The sequence below is a fragment of the Muntiacus reevesi genome, chromosome 10 (genome assembly GCF_963930625.1).
Source record: "Muntiacus reevesi chromosome 10, mMunRee1.1, whole genome shotgun sequence".
Taxonomy (NCBI): Eukaryota; Metazoa; Chordata; class Mammalia; order Artiodactyla; family Cervidae; genus Muntiacus; species Muntiacus reevesi.
This window is the reverse complement of record NC_089258.1, coordinates 79,483,693-79,502,328: the sequence shown is the minus strand read 5'-3', so window position 1 is coordinate 79,502,328 and position 18,636 is coordinate 79,483,693. Positions and strand designations below refer to the sequence as shown.

The 18,636-nt window shown below is 50.6% G+C and overlaps 1 protein-coding gene across 9 annotated transcripts in view; it reads right to left on the bottom strand.

The window, feature by feature from the left end:
* Window positions 1-7,544: 7,544 nt before the first annotated feature.
* Window positions 7,545-18,636, bottom strand: part of PSD3 (pleckstrin and Sec7 domain containing 3) — a 475,326-nt gene continuing 464,234 nt past the window's right edge. For 8 of the 9 annotated variants that reach the window (XM_065901506.1, XM_065901507.1, XM_065901508.1 and 5 more), the window contains one exon: window positions 7,545-15,376. In XM_065901506.1, the coding sequence (XP_065757578.1) occupies window positions 15,161-15,376 (216 nt within the window). In that variant the 3' untranslated portion in view covers window positions 7,545-15,160. The remainder of the gene's footprint in view (window positions 15,377-18,636) is intronic. The other variant, XR_010658389.1, reaches the window with a different exon arrangement.

The window sequence follows — 18,636 nt, the reverse complement described above, 5'->3', positions numbered from 1 at the left end:
CCTTAAAGGAAATAGAGGAATTTGTTACAGATCTATTCCACAAGAAGTACCGAACTAAATAGTTCTATCAGGAATTTTTCAAAGTCCAGATAATTCTAATATTCTAAAATATTTAAAAAAAGGAATTTTCAAATTATTTTTGTGAACCAAGAATAACACTAATGAATAAACACAGAAAGTCAAGCCAATTTCACTTACAAACATTGATAAAAATTTTTTTTAATTAGCAGATAGAAACTAACAATTTATTTAAAAAGGATGAATCGTGACCAAGTTATCTAGGTTTGACCTAGAAATACAAAATGGTTACAAATTAGGAAATCTGTCTACATAATACAACATGTAAATAAAGTTAAGGAAGAAAATTCTATGATTATCTCCATGGTTACACAAAAGGCTTTACAACAAAATTTCTTGCTGATAAGAAGACTTAATAGGAACTGCAAAAACTTTAACATGATGGAAAACACACACCTTGGTATTGAAGTCAAAGTCTGAGCTATTGTAGGAATGTTTGTGAGGGGAAAGTCGAAGGTGCCCGAGGACAGCATTACTGTGTTCTAGGAAGCAGAGCTGCCAGATAAGATACCAGACACCCACTTCAATTAGAATTCTCCAAACGTTGCATGGGACATGCTCACACTGAGAAACTATCTGCTACCTGAAATTTAATTATGCATCCTATATTTTCCTCTGCTCAGTCTTGGCAACCGCAGGTATTAACCAATGAAATAAGGCAAGAGAAAATGATTAGAAGCATAAAACCTGGAGAAGAAATGATAGGGGTTCACTGTATTAATTTTTCAAATTTTCCAAAGATAGAAGTTTTCATAGCAAAAAAAAAAAAAACATTGGGAGAAATAAAGACTCTGAAGCAATAGGAAAGCGCTCTGTCCAGGGTCATAGAGCGGGTACAGAGAACATGGAGGCGGATTTGGCTGGGGTCTCTCCGGCTCCGAGCTCAAGCTGTTGACCCCCGCGCCAAGTCACTCCCCTGCTCTCGGTGGAGATGGTCTGTGACCCAGCAGTGCGGGAGTCATCTGCACATGGTCTCCAGCTCGGAGTGCACCTTCACTGCCCGCTCTCTGAAGCAGCTTTCTTGCCAGGTGGCATGAAGCTTCGTCCATGAAGGAGCCGGAGGAAGATGAGAGAGAACCCTTTCTGGATCCATGAGCTCGTTCTGCAGGCCGGGCCACGTGCTGGCCCAGCGCCCGCCTCCCAGGGCCTGAATCCCCGCCTGCTCCCGGTTCCCGCGGGAGCCTGGCTCCGGGGGTGGATGCATCGGCTCCTGCGGGACGAGTGGATCGTCAGTGTCGGCTCCTTCAGCCCACGGTGGTCACAGCACGCAGTGGGCAGTCCCTTCTTCAAGAATCCCCTTGGGCCGTTTGCTCCATGAGACACTCTCCCTGGCTCCTCCAAAGAACAGCTGTCCAGCACGTTCTAGAGACGCAAGTCCAGGAGTTTCCACGGGCACAGAGCAGACTGCTATATCTCCCCAAGGTCTGCATTTAAACTCGGGGGGAGAGAAGGACTCCTCCCTGGATGCCTGGCCTCAGTCTTAGGGTAGTGGCTGCACCTTACATCTGCTCCTTCTAATTTCTACTGAGCGTTCCTTACCTTTTCCGTGTTATTCCAACCTTCTGTTACAGTTAGTCGTTTTTAAATCTACATTCTCCCTGATGGAATTACTATGTGGTTTCTCTCCTGATTGAACCCTGACTAATACAGTAATTAGCCCTGTGGCTCTGGGCAACGACCTTTGGGTTCACAGACTGGCTCCATCACTTAAGTGTGACCTGGGGCAAGTCATTTGTCGAAGTTAAATGAAATAATGCATCTGCATGTTTGGCACAGATTGTTTCCAACAAACACTAGTTTTCACCATTGTTAACTGGCACCATTATTTTATCCAACAAGCTTACTGAGCCTCAGAAGTCGAGACTGAAAGCACCTGTTAGGTAAATGGGCATCCAGGCAGATAAAACTGTCTAATTCCAGAATTGAGTAGGGCTTTGGGGAGAATATGCTGCCTGGAAGGTGGGCTGTGGATGCGTTCAGTTCAGTTCAGTCACTCAGCTGTGGACTCTGCGACTCCATGGGACTGCAGCATGCCAGGCTGTGCTTTCAAGGAGAACCAAAATTCCCAGACTGAGCTTTCATCCACCCCTGAGTGTGTGTGTGTGTGTGTGCGTGTGTGTGTGTGTGGTTAGTCGCTCAGCCGTGTCTGACTCTTTGTGACCCCATGGACTGTTGCCTGTCAGGCAGGAATACTGGAGTGGGTTGCCATTTCCTCCTCCAGGGGATCATCCCAACCCAGGGATCGAACCAGAGTCTACTGTGTCTCCTGCATTGCAGGTGGATTCTTTACCACTGAGCCACAGGGGAAGCCTCCTGTCCACGGGCATATCCCTTATCATGGGGGTAGAACCTGTTTGGAAGTCTTGGGGTCATCTACAGGTTGTCATCAGCCAGCTACAGATGGCCCAGCAGCCAATCTCTCCATGGGGTAAACTCTAAATCAGGGCTGCAGGGTGCAATCTTGCTTCCAGGTCTCCCCGGGGACAAAAAGGAAGGAGACCCAGGTTGTCATCCTATCACCTTGCTTTTAACAGCTCTAGAGTAGCTAAGAGAGGAATTAAGATCCCGATTTCAAAGGAAGAAGCCAAACCAAAAACTCAGCACAGACTTGCTCTTTGGGTTGGACCATACACTCTTCATTAAGTCTTAACTTTCAGCTAGCTCCCTGTCATACTTTTAATTATTTTTATTGGAATTTTTCTCTGAAGCTATTCAGTAGCACTGTCTTAAATGTACAGGTTGAAGTAATACTTGGCCGTACCGTTTGTGGGTATTATTGGCAGTGAAACTCGCTCAGTCGTGTCCGACCCTTTGGGACCCCATGGACTATACAGTCCATGGAATTCTCCAGGCCAGAATACTGGAGTGGGTGGCGTTTCCCTTCTCCAGGGGATCTTCCCAACCCAGGGATCGAACTCACGTCTCCCACAGTGCAGGAGGATTCTCTACCAGCTGAGCCGCCAGGGAAGCCCTGTTATTGTCAGAAGAAAAAATATTTATTGGGTAAATGAATCATTTCTGGGTGGTTGGTGTGCTGGAGACTTGACCTGTAAATGAGTTTTCATTGATCTGTCATGTGCTGTGTGAATGTGTGGAAAACTCTCAACTTAATATGAGTCTAGAGCAGTGCTGTCCAAGAGATGACAGAAGTGTTGAGACGTGTATGTCACGCAGCTAAGGAACAGGATTTCTCATCACATTTAACTTGAATTTAAGTGGTCATGTGTGATTAGTGGCCACCCCATCAGTAGCCACTCTTCTAAAGGACACAGACATAATATAGGTGAGCTAAATGACCCTGCTGACCTCCACATGCAGGCGGGGGGCTGTCTGAGCGGCCCTCTCTAAAATCCTTCTGAGTTACAAGACAAAATCAGCACCCAGTGGAGGAACCGAGATATATGCTAAAACGTAACCGTTCCTGGGCCAGTTTCTCAAGATCACACATCCAGTGAGGGGCAGAGTAGGGCATTCAAGGGACTTCCCAGGCGGCTCAGCGCTAAAGAATCTGCCTGCAATGCAAGAGATGTGGATTCGATCCCTGGGTCAGGAAGATCCCCTGGAGAAGGAAATGGCAACCCACTCCAGCATTCTTGCCAGGAGAATCCCATGGACAGAGGAGCCTGGTGGGCTACAGTCCATGGGGTTGCCAAAGTCAGATATGACTTAATGACTAAACAACAACAACGACCAAGGGAGTTAAAGCTCCTCTGGACCTCAGAACCCCTGTTCGTATCTGTTTAAGAGCAGGGGTCTTGTGAGGCCATGTACAGTGAGCACTGCCCAGGGTAGCACCCACCTCAGACCCTGTGGTTCTGCTGGCAAGATGCCCCCTCGGTGGGGAGAAGTGCTGAAAATGACCTGGGCCGGAGCCCATGGCTGAGAACACCTAGTGGCACTCACTGCCTCTTCTCTGAGTCCATCTGACATGTAGTTACTCGTTAAACAGCTGCTCGGGATGCCAGGTTCATGGCCAGCACCTGGCAGGCAGCTGAGCAAGGTACAGCTTCCTGCCCCTGAGGAGCAAAGTGCAATGAGGGTTATAATCCGGCTCCACAGCAGATCCGCCAGTGAGGAAGCCCTGTCTCCACTCCAGCGACATTTCCGGCCATGGGATTCATCTTCATTCACGCAGTGCATGAGCACTCGGCTTTACGCTTCTGACCTTCATGAGCTTGGTCAGTGTGGATGAGTTTCCACAAGTCTGATTAACTCAAAGATATTGGCAAGATCCTGCTTTGGGCCAAGAAAGGGTAAATTCCATGAGGAAATGCTACCCAGAGGGACGCCCTGGATAGGGGCTGCCAGATAAAAACCAGGATGCTCAGGTGGATTTGTTGTCGTTCACTGGCTCAGCTGTGTCCGACTCTCTGTGAGGCCATGGACAGCATGCACGCCAGGCTCCTCTGTCTCCTGGAGTTTGCTCAAATTCATGCCCACCGAGTTAGGGATGCCATCCGACCATCTCATGCTCTGCCCCTGCCTGCTTCTCCATTTGCCCTCAGTCTTTCCCAGCATCAGGGTCTTTTCCAATTTCAATTTCTGGTAAACAGTCAAAACATTTTATAGCTTAAGTATGTCCCAAATAGTGCATGGGACATGCGTACACCCCCAAAGTATGTTTATTCATCTGCAAGTAGGATATAATTGGGCATTCTCCATTCTATCTGGCAACTGCACCCCGTGGGGATAAAGGGTTCCCCGACGATGCCGTCTTCCAGGCCACACGCCTCCCAAGGATGCTGGTGGTGCGGGCAGAACCCCGTCCTGCCCGGGGTGGAGGTAACTCTAGTCGATGCAGGAGGGGCCGGGAGGCCCGGCTCAGGTCTGAGGCCGCCAGCGCTGAGACGGGCCCTCGTCCACCTCCAAAGGCCCCCTGGCCGCTGGCACACCTTTCCCTTCACAGGGGTGCAGCCCGGAGGCCTCCCTTCTCGGGGTGGGGGGACGGGAAGGGGGTGCGCGGACCAGCTCCGCCGAGCAGGCCGCGGCCGACCTCCGGGCCCGGGGGAGTGGGGCCTGTGCGGCCTAGCGGGTGACCGCGGCGGCGGTCCTCGGGGTGGGCTCCGCGCGGCGTCGTCCAGGGCCCGGCTTCCGGGACCGGCCGGGCACTGAGCTGCGGGGCAGCCTCGGGGCTGGCAGGCCCCAGCGGGCGCCGAGCCCGGGCACCCCCGGGCCTGGAGGGTCGGTGGCCGGGCGAATCCGGAGAGGCGCTTCTCAAGCCGGCCGCGCGGCACCGTCGGGGCGCCCGGGGGCTCGCGGTGGCGGAGCTGGGCCCCAGGTGGGCCCTCGTCCCCTGGATGGCGCGCTCGGCCCCCCAGCCCGGGGGCACGGAAGGAGGGCGGGCGCCGGCGTCTGAGCGCGGGGATTCGGAGCAACGGTGTCACCTCTCTGGTCGCTACGGGCCGGCCTCTGCCGGCGGTTCTCTCGGGCCCCCGCGCCCCCCGCGCCCCCCAGCCCACCTCCCCACGCACCTGAGGCCGGAGGAGCAGTCCGTCGAGGCAGCTGTGGGTGGAAGGCTCTCTCTGGGCGCGCTGTTGCGTCTCCTCCCGGAGGCTCACTCACCAGCCCTGGACTCCGCTCTCCTCAGGTCGCTAGAGCCTGGCTCCCTTTCTCTCCTAAGCGCGACGCATTGAAACCAGCAGCTGGTCTGCCGGCCGGCCGCCCCCAGCTCATCCGCGCCCCGGCTCCTCTTGCTTCACTGTTCATGCTTCTGCCCTCCCGCCTGCTGCATTTACACCCATTTTATCTGCTGCGTCCGCTCCCAAGTCTCAGGGCAGTTTCTGCCGCACTGGTCTCCCGGTTAGCGCAGCGTCTTAGCAACCAGGCTGTCTCCGCACAGGGTGCCCGGGGGACGGGACCCCCAGACCCCCAGGCCCCAGCCCTGGCACCCAGTTTGCTGGGACGGAGGCCGCAAGCTTTCTTTCCCCTGGTGTTTGGAACAAGGTCTGTCTTGACCTTGTACAATTTTTTTTTAATAACTGCAGTGTAAGATCTTGCAATCTTACATTTTACATAGTTCATCTGCCCCATTTCCCTGCCTGATGAGATTTTTTTTTTGAATTCTGTCATTTAGTATAATCATTCTCTCCCAGCCTTAGGACACACACATTTTTAATAAACTTGCCTTTTGTAGCTTTAGTCAAGTTATTCATTAAAAGCTGAACAGATGGGGCCAAAAGGCAAGCGTTGCAGCAGGATCCGCTAGGTGCTCTTGTGCCTTTAATTAGCACCATTCAAGTGGCGACAGCCCACCAGCTGTACCAAGGTCCTGATCAGACTTCTCCATCTTGCCCAGACATATTTCATTAAAGACCCTGTTAAATTTTGTTAGGGCTCAGATAGTCTGCCTACTGTATTCTTCTAATCTGCCTAATCTTATTAATACAAAATCCAAAATCAATGTGTCTGAAGTGGTTTGTTCTCGGCAAACCCTGCAGGCATCCATGAACTGCTGCCTCCTTATCCCTCTGAAGCCCCGGCCAGAGTTAAAGGCAAGCCCGATGCGCAGGGCTCGGGAGCTTGGCAGGAGGCGGGTCTGGGCCTGCTTCCCAGACTTCCCGCTGCTCACAGGCGCCCAATAAAGGCTGACTCAGCAGTCTCTCGGACACGCCCATAGTGTGGAAGAGACTGAATCGAGATGTTTTTAGTCGTTGCTGTTTTCATATAATATCTTAATTGGCCCTGCGTTTTTGTTTCCTCTCATATACTTTCATCTTTCAAAAATGATCTCTTTAGTTCCTTTGGTTCTAATATTAATTGTGCAATAACCAGAATATGACAAGATACACAAAACCCCTACCTCCAGAAGACACCCAACTGGGCAATGAGGATTCTTGCCTTGTTTCTGAATTTTTAAAATCAAGATACCATCAACATATAACATGTAACTTTCATGTGTATGATATGACTCCGTATTTGTGCATGAGGATTCACATTTGGAGGAATTTGGTGGCAGCCAAGGCCCTCCCCCGCCCCCAGCCATCCGTCCCTGTGAGATTCACTCCTCCTAGATCTCTAATATTCAGAAGTTAAATGATTGGGGTGGAATTTTATTTTTCTCGTTTTCCAAGTCAACATATGTTATGTTGGGCTTTGAGTTGGGTTCCCAGGAGCTGCATGCACGTCTGAGCCTCTTGCCTGGGAGGGCGGCAGTCACCTCTCCGCCCCTCGGTAAGCGAGGACATGCGCATTCTTGAAATTACTTCAAACAGCTTCATCCTTCCATCCCCAAAGGCCCTGTGAAGGTGGCAGGCTTCTCAGCACACTTTCACAGAGCCCAGGGCGGTGTGGCAGGGTTAACATTAACAGTCTGAGTTTCTCACCCCTCTGGCCAGCCACCCAGGCCAAAGCTCTCGCGGTGGGGTTGGGGTTGGCTTTTCATGTGACGGGATGTGTTCTGTTGTGTTAGTTGTTAAGAGTTATTATTCTAGCCGCTTACTAAATAAGCAAATAATGTTCCTCCACAATGACGGAAATCAGTTGGATTTATTTCTTTCTAAAGTTTGTACATTTACATATATCATATACATATTTTAAATCCTTCGCTATTTTGCATGATTTCTATTACATAAAAACCATTTAAATGCAATAAATTCTGTTGTTGTAAAACAACAAATTATCTCCAACTTATAAAAACACAGGAACAGTTATATTCATGAACATTTACACAGGAGAGAAATGTACTCTATACATCACAGCTTCTATACACATCAGGTGACTCACGGGTCTGCATGGTTTAGCTTTACCTCAACAACAGTGAAATAGGGCAATATTTATATACAACTATTTTAATAAAAAATAAAGCGATTGTAAAATGTAAACTTAATTTTCAAAATATTCTTCCAACACTTTAACAACATCCACAGAAATGACTGTTCCCCTCAAAAGGTGACCACCACCAACGCCGCGCTTCTCGGGGAGACAGCGCATCTTGAGGCTGGTGGGCGACCAGGAACAGGTTTCCTAAAGGGGTCGGTACCACGAGCTCGCCCGAGTCTGCCAGGGTGACAGTCTGGCCACTGAAATGGAGTAGGCTGCGATTTGGTCACCACTTTTCACAATGTGCAGGGACCTATGGCACCAAGACCGCAATGGAGCTGAAGGGACTGGGGAGGAAACCTTGAAGGTAAAGGCAGGATCTGAGCCCCAGTAAACATAACCCGATTCACAGGCTGGCAAAGTTCAAGGCTCGTTTTATGTGGTAAAGGCTGCACGCCAGCGCCCTTCCACCTGCCTACAGGAAGCAGGGCTGCGGTACCAGCTCTCCGCTTCTGTCAATTCGCTCTGGAAACAGCCTCCGAGAACCCCGGGCGAAGAGACCGCGGGAGGACCGTGCTGGGGCCTTTGCCCAGCAGCTCTCACAGGGTCCCAGCGGGACCTGCCACAGAGGGCTGCCTCCCTTGGCCCCTCCACGGAAATGAAACATTATCCGCTTCCAGAAACCCGGGTGCAAAGGCAAAGATATCATCCATCCCCTGGTTACAGGCCAAAGTGCCACCTTGCTTCTCGCCAAGACAAAGGACACGGTCTTGGCTTCGGTCATGTGTCACTGCGGGGACTCGGGCACCCTCGGTGGGGTCGGCTGGGAGGACAGCTGGGTCCCTGCAGCCTGGGAAGGTGCCCGTGGACCAGCCCTGGGCTCCCAGGAGCCCCTCTTTGCGGAGAGTCACCTGCCAGCCTCCACGGGGTCCGAGCAGGAGCCCAGGTCCCAGTGGGACCTGAACCGAGCTTGTGCCAGGGGCTCCCGGAGGGCAACTCCAGAATTCTCCCTGGTAACCAGCATTTTCCAGGAATTGACACTAAAGTGCTTTTTCTTTTATAACACTGTTGGTGAAAGCTGAGCCTCTAGCCTGAGAAGAAAAACCTGTCACAGCCAGGCTCCTCCCGATCCAGCCCCTCTGCCCAGCTCAGGGGCCGCAGACGGCTGTGCTCCTCCCCGTGAGCCCCTCACAAAGGAACCAGCTACCGAGCAGCCGCCCTGCCTCCCAGGACGCTGGGGAGCGGAGGGCCCCCCCCTGCCAGCCAGCCCCTCCCTGCGCAGTATCTCTCCAAATCCTGCCTGCCCTGGGGGGCCTGCAGGCCGCGGCCACTTCGGTCCATACCCGAAGCACCGCCCCGGCACTCTCGTCTCAAGTTTACATGACTCGGGACACTCACTGTGTACACATGTGCATGCGTGTGTACACATGCCGGAGGCCCCCGTGTACCAGAGCCCTCGGCGCAGAGGACAGGCCACAGCGGGTCTGCCCCAGCAGAGGCCCGCGGCTCACGCCTTCCCCTTTCACTCTTGTTCCTACAACTTAGAAAAGTATCCTAAGGGCGTTATAGTCAATGTGCATACATACTCTCCACGCAGGAGATATTATTATCCAGGCCAAAGGGTTACTTGACTTTACATTAAAAGTCCCAACAGTTCAAATGCCTAAGACCCCCCCATTAAAATTTTAAAGTTTGCTACTCCTTTTTGTATATGGTTTCTGAATCAAAGGGATGCTTCTGCAAATCACTGTGGTTCTCAGGAGGAAACACACTCTAGTGGAACAGACCCCGCAGGGACGCAGGGCCAGTGCCGCGCTCGTCAAGGACAGGTGAGGAAGTCGGATACAACTGCAAAAAGAGTTTGAGACTACAGCGCTCATTAAGAAGAGGACTCAAGCGTAACCACCACCGCTGCGGTCTGGGGCCGGGGCAGACCTTTCAGCCCACGGCTCCCACGCTCTGAATCGGACCCGCGGGACGACAGGCAAGCGTGTGTAGACAAACGCACTGCACTCAACCACTCACTCACACACACTCAGTTTTGCTTTAAATTACACCAACATGCTGGTTAATGAAGTTTTACTCTCTAGTGATCTATTTATATACCGTTAAGATAAGCAGTAAGCTCAGACAACTAAGGCCAGCGGCTCTTCTTTGGGGAGAGGCGGGAAAAGAGACCTAAGTATAAAAATATGAAAGTTTTAACCTGGTCCACAGTCTGTCCTGACATTCTTTTACCTGTGACTTTGACACTTAGCTGGTGCAGCCGTAGACCCGGAGGGCAGTCCTGGGTCTCGGGAAGCCTGGCTTAGTGCAGGAGTTGATGTTCTTCAAGGTGAAGAGGGTGGGGACGCAGGGCTGGGAGGGTGGTGTGAGCTGCTGTAAAATAGTCACAGGTATGTAAATGATACGCCGGGCACTTAGCTGATTCTTCTGAAAGCTCTATTTTTCTGGACTAATTACAACAATAAAGAACGTGTGCTCTAAAGCATCACATTTTGTAATAAGCCCCAAATTGTCAGTTTGACTTTAAGTGCTCTTAATACTGAAGTTGCTAAGACTGCACAGGTTGCCTGTGGTTTTTTTTTTTTTCTTTCTTTCTGTATATTTCAAATTATAATGAGCTACCCCCCCACCCCAGTATTGTACACAGTACACTGAAATAGTTTAACAAAGTTAGTTCAGAGTCCTTTTTGCTCTGGTGAGTCAAAGCTCAAAGATGAAATTTTCTAGCATAAAATCTTATTATTAAAAAAAATTAATCAAAATATCATTTGAATTTAAGTTTAATAAAACAGTACCACTATATAGACTCTCAAAAAACTGCATTAGATATTCAATCCTATGAGGTTTTTACTTGCTTTTCATATCACACTGGTTAAGGACAAAAATAAATTTGATGTACATACACTGTATACTGATGTACAATCTACACATTGATACATATAGGTACATACAACTATAAATACCCACAATTACGACACGGGCAGGTGACAGGACGCATACTTGTTGATTTCTGACATACTATTAAGATAAACATTCTCCAAGAGCCAGCAACGCTACAGATGCGCACGTAAATCTCAGAGGATGAACCAAAGAGACCCAAGAAGCCTCCCGTATATACAGCTACCTGACCTGTGGTACTGCCGGCCATCGCGGTCAAGCCCACAGGCCGCCCTGAAGGCCACGTCTGTCCCGCCTCTCTCCCTCTGAGGACGCCCTCCCTGCAGGCACTGGCTGCTCGCGGTCCCAGGTGGAGGCGGCCCCCTGGGGCTGTGGGTGCTCTGGGCCCCAGAGAAAATGGCAACGGCTCTGGACCTCAGTCCTCTGAGAGTGAGACACCGGGGAGAGAGCAGAGACGGGCAGAGGCCCTTCATGGCGCCTCCCCGGTTATTCCACAGTGTGAGCCGCTCATCTCTGAGGTCCTCCGGGGGTGACTGCCCGGGGCGCGCTGCCGGCCCGGGAGACAGCCAGCCAGAGGGCCTTGGGACCGGGAAGGCGCAGAGGCCCGGCTCCTCACAGCGCGGCCTGATCTTCTGTCAGGGGAACTCAGACGCTCCGCGGAGAACCCTCGCCCTTAGCCAGGCTGGACGCTGCGCCAGTCCTCGCTGACACTCTGGTTCCCGCCTAACGGCGCTAAGGCAGCGACTGCAAAGACCCTGTGGGGTGGAAAGCGAGCGGACCCGGGGCTGGCCGCTGGTGCGGCGAGGAAGCTGGCCCCCCGACCGCCGAGCCCCGGCCGGGTCCCGAGAAGCGCCACTGTGGAGCGCCGGGCCCTCAGGGCCGAGAAACGCCCTGTAAACTCAGGCTTAGAAAAGCTTAACTGGTGACCACAAGGAAAAACACCAAAAGAATCCAATTCCAGGGACCTAGTAGCCAAACCCAAGGAAGGGTTCTAAGTAAGACCATGGAGAAGCTTCTCGAAGGCCAACTTTTCCCCAGCTGCCTCTGGTTGGGGTGAAGGCATAGAGGAGGTGCAGTGCGCGGCCAAAGCCAGCCTCCTCTCTGTGGCCGGAGTGGGCAGGCCAGGGTCAGCAGGAGGCGCCTTCCCTGCTGGGCAGGTCCCCCCGCTCCAGGCTTGGGGGGTCCTGCTTTGACCACAGGGTGAAACACACCCTCTGGAGGCCGACCCTTGGTCGGCCTTGGGGAGCCGGCTGGATTCTCTCTCCCAGAATCAACTCCTTCACCTCCTTTGAGACTAGGAAACACGCCTCGTGTTCGGAGCGAGGGTCGCAGCTGGAGAAGCACAGAGGGCCCTTCACGGTTGCCCGTCCTCTTTAGCTGAGAGCAACAGAAAAGGTCCGCAGGGATACAGTCCCCCAGACGCCTCTCCACACGCTGGTTTCACTGAGGTTAATCAGATGCACAGAGGTGTTGCTTGGTCTAATCAGGCATTACTAAGAGTCAGCAGATGACGGTTTAAAAAAAAAGCATACTTCAAATGATGTCTGTGGCTGGCAGTAAAATAAGGACTCTGCACCCTAGTAACTAAGTCTTGATTGCTAAAGAGAATTCCTGGCCCTTCCCTGGAAATGTCCACACATGAGGTGGGGGTCCACCCTGAGACAGCTGCTTCTAAAATAGGCAATTCTGCCACACGACTGTCACCAAGGTATTCTGGTGACTCTCAAGGTTTTCTAGTCTAAAAGCTGATGTGAGGTGTATTTCTGTAAAGAGGACCTATTAGATGGAAGATGACCTCAAGGCTCTGGTGCTGAGGGATGGGTGAGGGGATGGGTGAAGGCTGGGGGCAGGACCTTCAGGAGGAAGCTGGGCCCCCTGTACCGTGATCGGGGAGCTGGGAAGGGGAAGGATTTCCGTGTCCGCCGACTAGACACCCCAGGGAAGCAGGGGTCACAGAGGAGTCACGGCTGGCTAGGGGCAAGCCTCGCAGCGTCCAGTCACTGGAGAGGCCCTGCCTCCCACAGGACAAGCTCCTGGCCCGCGAGGGGCGCTGCGCCAGACAGTCCAGAGGCCTCGGGGCGGGCGGGGGGCGGCTCTCAGCTCTTGACCTAGCGACGGCAGTCTGGGATCCTGGCCCACAGCGTGACCTCTGCGGCTGCTTCCCGGGACAAACTGTGGGAACACGGCACATATGGCAGCTTGCAAAGGGCCCCTCTCAGCGTCTCTCCATCAGCACGTCCAGGAGCTCTGGAGACAGCATCAGCGAGTCACACAGTGAGTTGCTGATGCTGACCAGGATCTCAGAGCCGCGATGCTGCCTAGACGCCGCAGCAAGTACCATTCCACGTCCGGGACAGACTCTAAGGGACACACACGGAGACACGCAACACACACAGACACACAGACTGGGAGCACACACATTCAAGCCAGTCAAGGATGCTTCTTTCTCTTTAGTGATTGAAGAGATGACGTGGCCTCGGTACCCCGCCCCCTCTGCTTAGGATAAAGATCTAGGCAGAAAACACACACACTGATGATTCTGATTCTAGGAAGAAAGACTATTTCCTTGTAGAAACCGTGGGTTCAGTCAGAAGCAGTACAAAGATAGAACCAGGTGCACGGGACATGTTGGTAACCACCCTGTGCATTTCTGGGTTTCTTGAAACAAATTCAGTTACTGCCTTTACCTAAACAAGACAAGAGGGTTAGAGGGAGCTTTTCAAAGACGTGGCAAAAATGCCACAAAGCAAGCAGCTATAACCTCAGAGAGGGGCTTCTCTCCGGGGCACCAGCAAACACGGGCGTTTCTGCGGCCGACGGAAGTGCTAATAAATAGCCCTGTGTGAGCGCTGGTGCCTCAGGACAAGATGCCGCCTGAAACTGCAGGGTTCAAAAGCGGGCTTTCTCTGATTCCCTGGAACTGAGCTATCTGTGCAGAGTCCCTGAATCTTTGGTCATAGTACCTTAAGCAGTAAACTGAGGGCAACCAGGGCAAATGTCTGTGGGAGAGAAGAATATTCAGTAATTCTATCAGTTCTGAAGTTGTGGAGCTTCTAGGTTTAAGGATGGCCAAGTTTTCAAGTTTCAAAATCAGAAACTTCTAACTCAGAGTGGGCTCACTTTTCATCCCTCTCTCCTCCTCAGTAACATACTGTCCTGCTTATCGCCCTGATCTTCAAAGCGACTGTCCCTCTAACAAGCTTATGACTGTTCTGAGCGGAGGAGAAGAAACGCTTTAGAATCAAGGATTTACTCTGGGGAGAGTTCAGGGCAGGGGGCAAAGCGGCGGTCACAGAGGCGGAGGCAAGACCAGACCAGGGGACGCTGCGTTCGCCACCGGGAGACAGTCCTCGGCTCTGCAACCGTTAACTCCTTCAGATTTTATTTCTTTCAGATTTAACTACGGAGAATCAACATCCTATTGCCAAGGAACTCTAGGGAAAAACTGCGTCTTCCTTTCTTATTTTGCTTTCAGGAGAGAAGGGCTCTGTTTTGATATTATTTTGTTCGGAAGACCCCAAATTCTTACAACCAGTCGTGCTCATGCATGTAAAAGAATCTAATTCCTGGCCGGCAGGCTGTCCATCACAGATGGCTCTGGATCCCTCGTCTGGACCCTGCGGGGGTGAGGTAACAATTTCCTGCTGTGGCGGCCCCCAGAGTCCGTTGTCGCCACTGAGACGCCGTGTTTGGAAAACACAGTGGACCTGCGGCCGTCTTGCCTCAGCCTCTGAGACCCCACTTCCCTCCTCCTTGCTGGGCTGAGATGGAATCCACACTTCCAGCGAGCTAGCGCGCTTCCTCCATTCCCCATCCTGAGGTCCTCGCCCCCGAACCCCACCCCATCGGGCCAGACTCAACACCAAGTGCTCAGAGGCCCCGGGGGTCACAGGGTGACAGCGCCTCCCTCGACGGTAACTCTTAAGCGGACTTCTGAGCGTGATTCCGCCTCGGTGACTGGGCAGGGTTTCACAAGAAAAGGCTCTTACCAGCTCTGGCTAGAATTTTCTAAACTACAAAGGTTTGTCCAGTTAAGTGTTTCACAATGGATTCAATGTTTGTTGGTTTTTTTAAAAAAAGTGTAACAGCGGATTTGAGAATACAGAAAACAAGTGAGCAGAGTGCAAAGGAGGGAAACCGGAGGAGAAGTAACACAATCCATCTGAAATCGTGCTCCCCCTGCCCCCCCACAAAAGGTGCATTAGTCATCAGGTAGCAGAAGTCATCAAAGCAAAGAAATCAAGAGCAAAGAGACGACCTGTACAGAAACTAACAAAAATATACAATGGGAAAGGTCACTAATGCACCATTTTAGTCACAGACATTATTTTTTTTTTAATATATTCACGGATTTACCAGAAAGATCTTGAAAACCTCTTGTTTTGCTTCACGACCAGCACTTCCTGGCCACAGATGGATCCTAAGTGACTTTCTGCTTAATGCTCGGCGTTCCAGGCCGGTGGTCTTTCCTCTCCGACACGTTGCGCTTGACCTTGGCGGTGACGGGAGACGTGTCTGGGTTCAGCGAGGGGCTGGAGTGCGACTTCTTCAGGCCCGCGGGGCCCCCCCCGCCGCCGCTCAGGAGCTCCAGGCCCCCGTCTTTCAGGAGGCGGACATACATCTCGTAGCGGGTTTTCTGCGGGGAGTCAGAGAAGAGAGAGGGGTCAGGACACTGTCGCAGCGCAAGGCACCAGCCAGCCCGCGGCCCGGGGAAGGCCTGGCTCTCGGGAGACTGGCCGAGGAGCTCACCGATTCGAGGAGAGAACGCGGGCTCTCCTTTGTTCGCGTTTCTGCGGGAATGGTGTGCAGATGGAGAAAGCGTGCTTCCTGAATGCTCAGTACCAGACAGTGTGGACTCTGGTTTTGGGGACCAGCAGGTGCTCAGGCCTTCAGCTGCTGGGGCCACCTCGCAGGCCGCGGCCGAGGCCTCCCCTGAACTTGGGGAGGGGGGTGCTCTGTTCCCCACTCCCCGCTTGAGGAAGCAGTTGGTGATGGACTTATACTCCTGGCCCGACAGGACCACTCACACTTCCTGGAAGCGGCCCTGGTTTCCTGTGACTGCATTTCTAGGATTACCAGCTTCTAAGAGTTGCCTTCTTGTGAAACCTCAAATTATTTCCTAATGCTTTTCTTCATTCTGCACATTTTTTTTCATCAATTGTTTGTTGAGTGTCTACTATGTTTTAAATGACTCCTTGATTTTCCTGTCTCCCAGTATCTTTTTCTAAGAATAACTGAGAAGAACACTGTAGAGACTTTTTTTCTCTAACCCTGCCTCTTTTTTTTTTTTTAAAGTTTGTATCCAAATCACTATATAGAGCTATTTTATTTTTATATATACACTGCAAATTGTGGAAGGGTCTTGGATTCTCAGTTTGATAGACTGTAGTCCAAATAAGTCTCCCACCACAGTGATTCAACACAGGAAGGATTTGTAGAGGCCTAAAGTATTTTCCTTCTAAACAAAAGAACACACCAGTTATAAATCGTCTCAACAAAGGCAGGCAAAGTCTGTTACAACAAGAAATCTTTTAGAGGTTTGTCAGGTAAGATTGAGATTTTGTATATATCTCAGTTTTAAGTTAAGAATTATGAAGCTGAAGCTACTGGTAGCTACTTTTACAAATTGTTTTGCTCAAAAGTAGGGAAAAGCCACTAGCCCTTAAGCTTGCTCTGGGCTTGGTCAGAGTCCATGTTGGGGTGCCAAGCTTTGGTTGGTGAAGATGACATTTATAATGTACCCACATGTTAACTGCAGATTATTAATACAAGAATCATATACAACTGGTACATTATTATCCCTGTTTTATAGTAAAGGAAAGAGAGGCAGCCATAAGTCCAGGAGATAAAGAAGTGAGGCCAGGATCTGGACTCAGGACCCTGACTTTAGAACCCACACTCTGAAGCTGTATCTCCTCCCTGGATATGAAAATATGTGCGTGAGTGTGTACTTTAGGATGACAGCTCGGACACATACGAAGGTCTGGCCAGTCAAAAGCCACTTTCAAACCCCGCCTCTCTTACGTCCTGCCCGCTACAAAGGTTGACAAAACCAAACACGTACTCTCCCGGACTCTCTTGCAGCTAAGATGGGCTGTGTGACGCTTTGGCCACTGAGATGTAAGGAGAACGCTCCTGGGGAAGCAACTTGCTTTCTGATGAAGAGGGGCTTTGAGGAGAATCACTGGTGTCAGCCCTTCCCTCGTCTTCCTAAAGCTGCAACCCATGACATGGGCAGCAGGCATGACGCAGAGGGGCGGCATCCAAGGCCTGAGGGGAGGCAAAGACAGAGCGAGCCCAGGCTCTTGAGCACAAAGTGGCTGGGCCTAGCTCTCACTGTCCCTGCTACCTCTGACTGTCCTGTTAGGCATGAATCATACATGCCACTATTCACCAGGTAATGGTTTCTTCCCCCCATTTTTTTCTTCCAGTCTCTCAGAGATATAATTGGCACACAGCACTGTGTAAGTTCCAGGAGAACAGCGTAGTGATATGATGTCTATACATCATGCAAGAGTGATCACGGGAAGTTTGGTGAACATCCATTGTCTCACACAGACACAAAACTAAAGGAGGAGAAGAAAAAAGATTTTCCTTGAGATGAGCACTCTTAAGGTTTATCCTCCTAACAGCTTTATTATACAACATAGAGCAGTGCTATTTTATTTATCATGTGCTTCATTATAGCCTAGCATGCACTTACTTTGTCACTGGGAGTCTGTACCTTTTGACTGCCTTCATCCCATTTCCCCTCCCCCAACTGATCTCCAGAAAGCTGATCTCTTTTGTTATGAGTTTGTTTATTCATTTGTTTGTTTTCTATGTAGAAATTACCTACAACATAGTTAGCTCCTATTATACAAACGCAGTGATTCAACATCTCTGTGCATTTCAAAATGATCACCATGATAAGTCTAGCTACCATCTGTTACTGTGTAAAGATAAGATATAATTATTGATGCATTTATTTTGCGGGAAGTCTGTCTCTCAATCTCCTCTCTGATTTCCCTCCTTACCCCAGCCCTCTCTCCTCTGTTCTCTGTATCTAAGGCTCCGTTTCTGTGGGTCTGTCCTTTCATTGGTTTTTTTTTTTTTTTTTTTTAGATTCCACTTATAAGTGAAATCAGGTATTTGTCTTTCTGACTTCTTTCTCTAATCTTGGTCCATTCATATTGTCAGAACTGGCAGGATTTCACTCTTTTTTTTAAATCACTGAGTGGTCTTCCACTGTACATAGACCACATCTTCCTTGTCCACTCATCTGGTGGTGGACTGATGTTGCTTCCATTATCTTGGCAGTTGTAAATAGTCCTGCTATGAGCAGGGGAGTGCGCTATCTTTTTGAGTTAGTCTTTTCACTTTCCTTGGGTATACACCCAGAAGTGGAGTTGGATCCCGTGGTAGTTTCTATTTTAAGTTTTTTGAGGACTGCCCTACGTTTTCCAGTGGCTGCATTCATTGTTTTTAATGGAAGTATAGCTGATTTACAATCTTGTGTTAGTTTAAGGTCTATAGCAAAGCGATTCCATTTCATATAAATATTTTATATAAACCCTTATATGAGTGAAGGTCGCTCAGTCGTGTCTGACTCTTTGTGACCCCATAGACTATATAGTCCATGGAATTCCCCAGGCCAGAATACTGGAGTGGGTAGCCTTTCCCTTCTCCAGGGGATCTTCCCAACCCAGGGATGGAACCCTGGTCTCCCACACTGCAGGTGGATTCTTTACCAGCTGAGCCACTAGGGAAGCCCAAGAATACTGGAGAGGGTAGCTTATGCCTTCTCCAGTGGATCTTCCCAACCCAGGAATCAAACTGGGTCTCCTGCATTGCAGGCAGATTTTTTACCAACTGAGCTATGATTATATAAGTTTTACCAAAATATCTATATATATT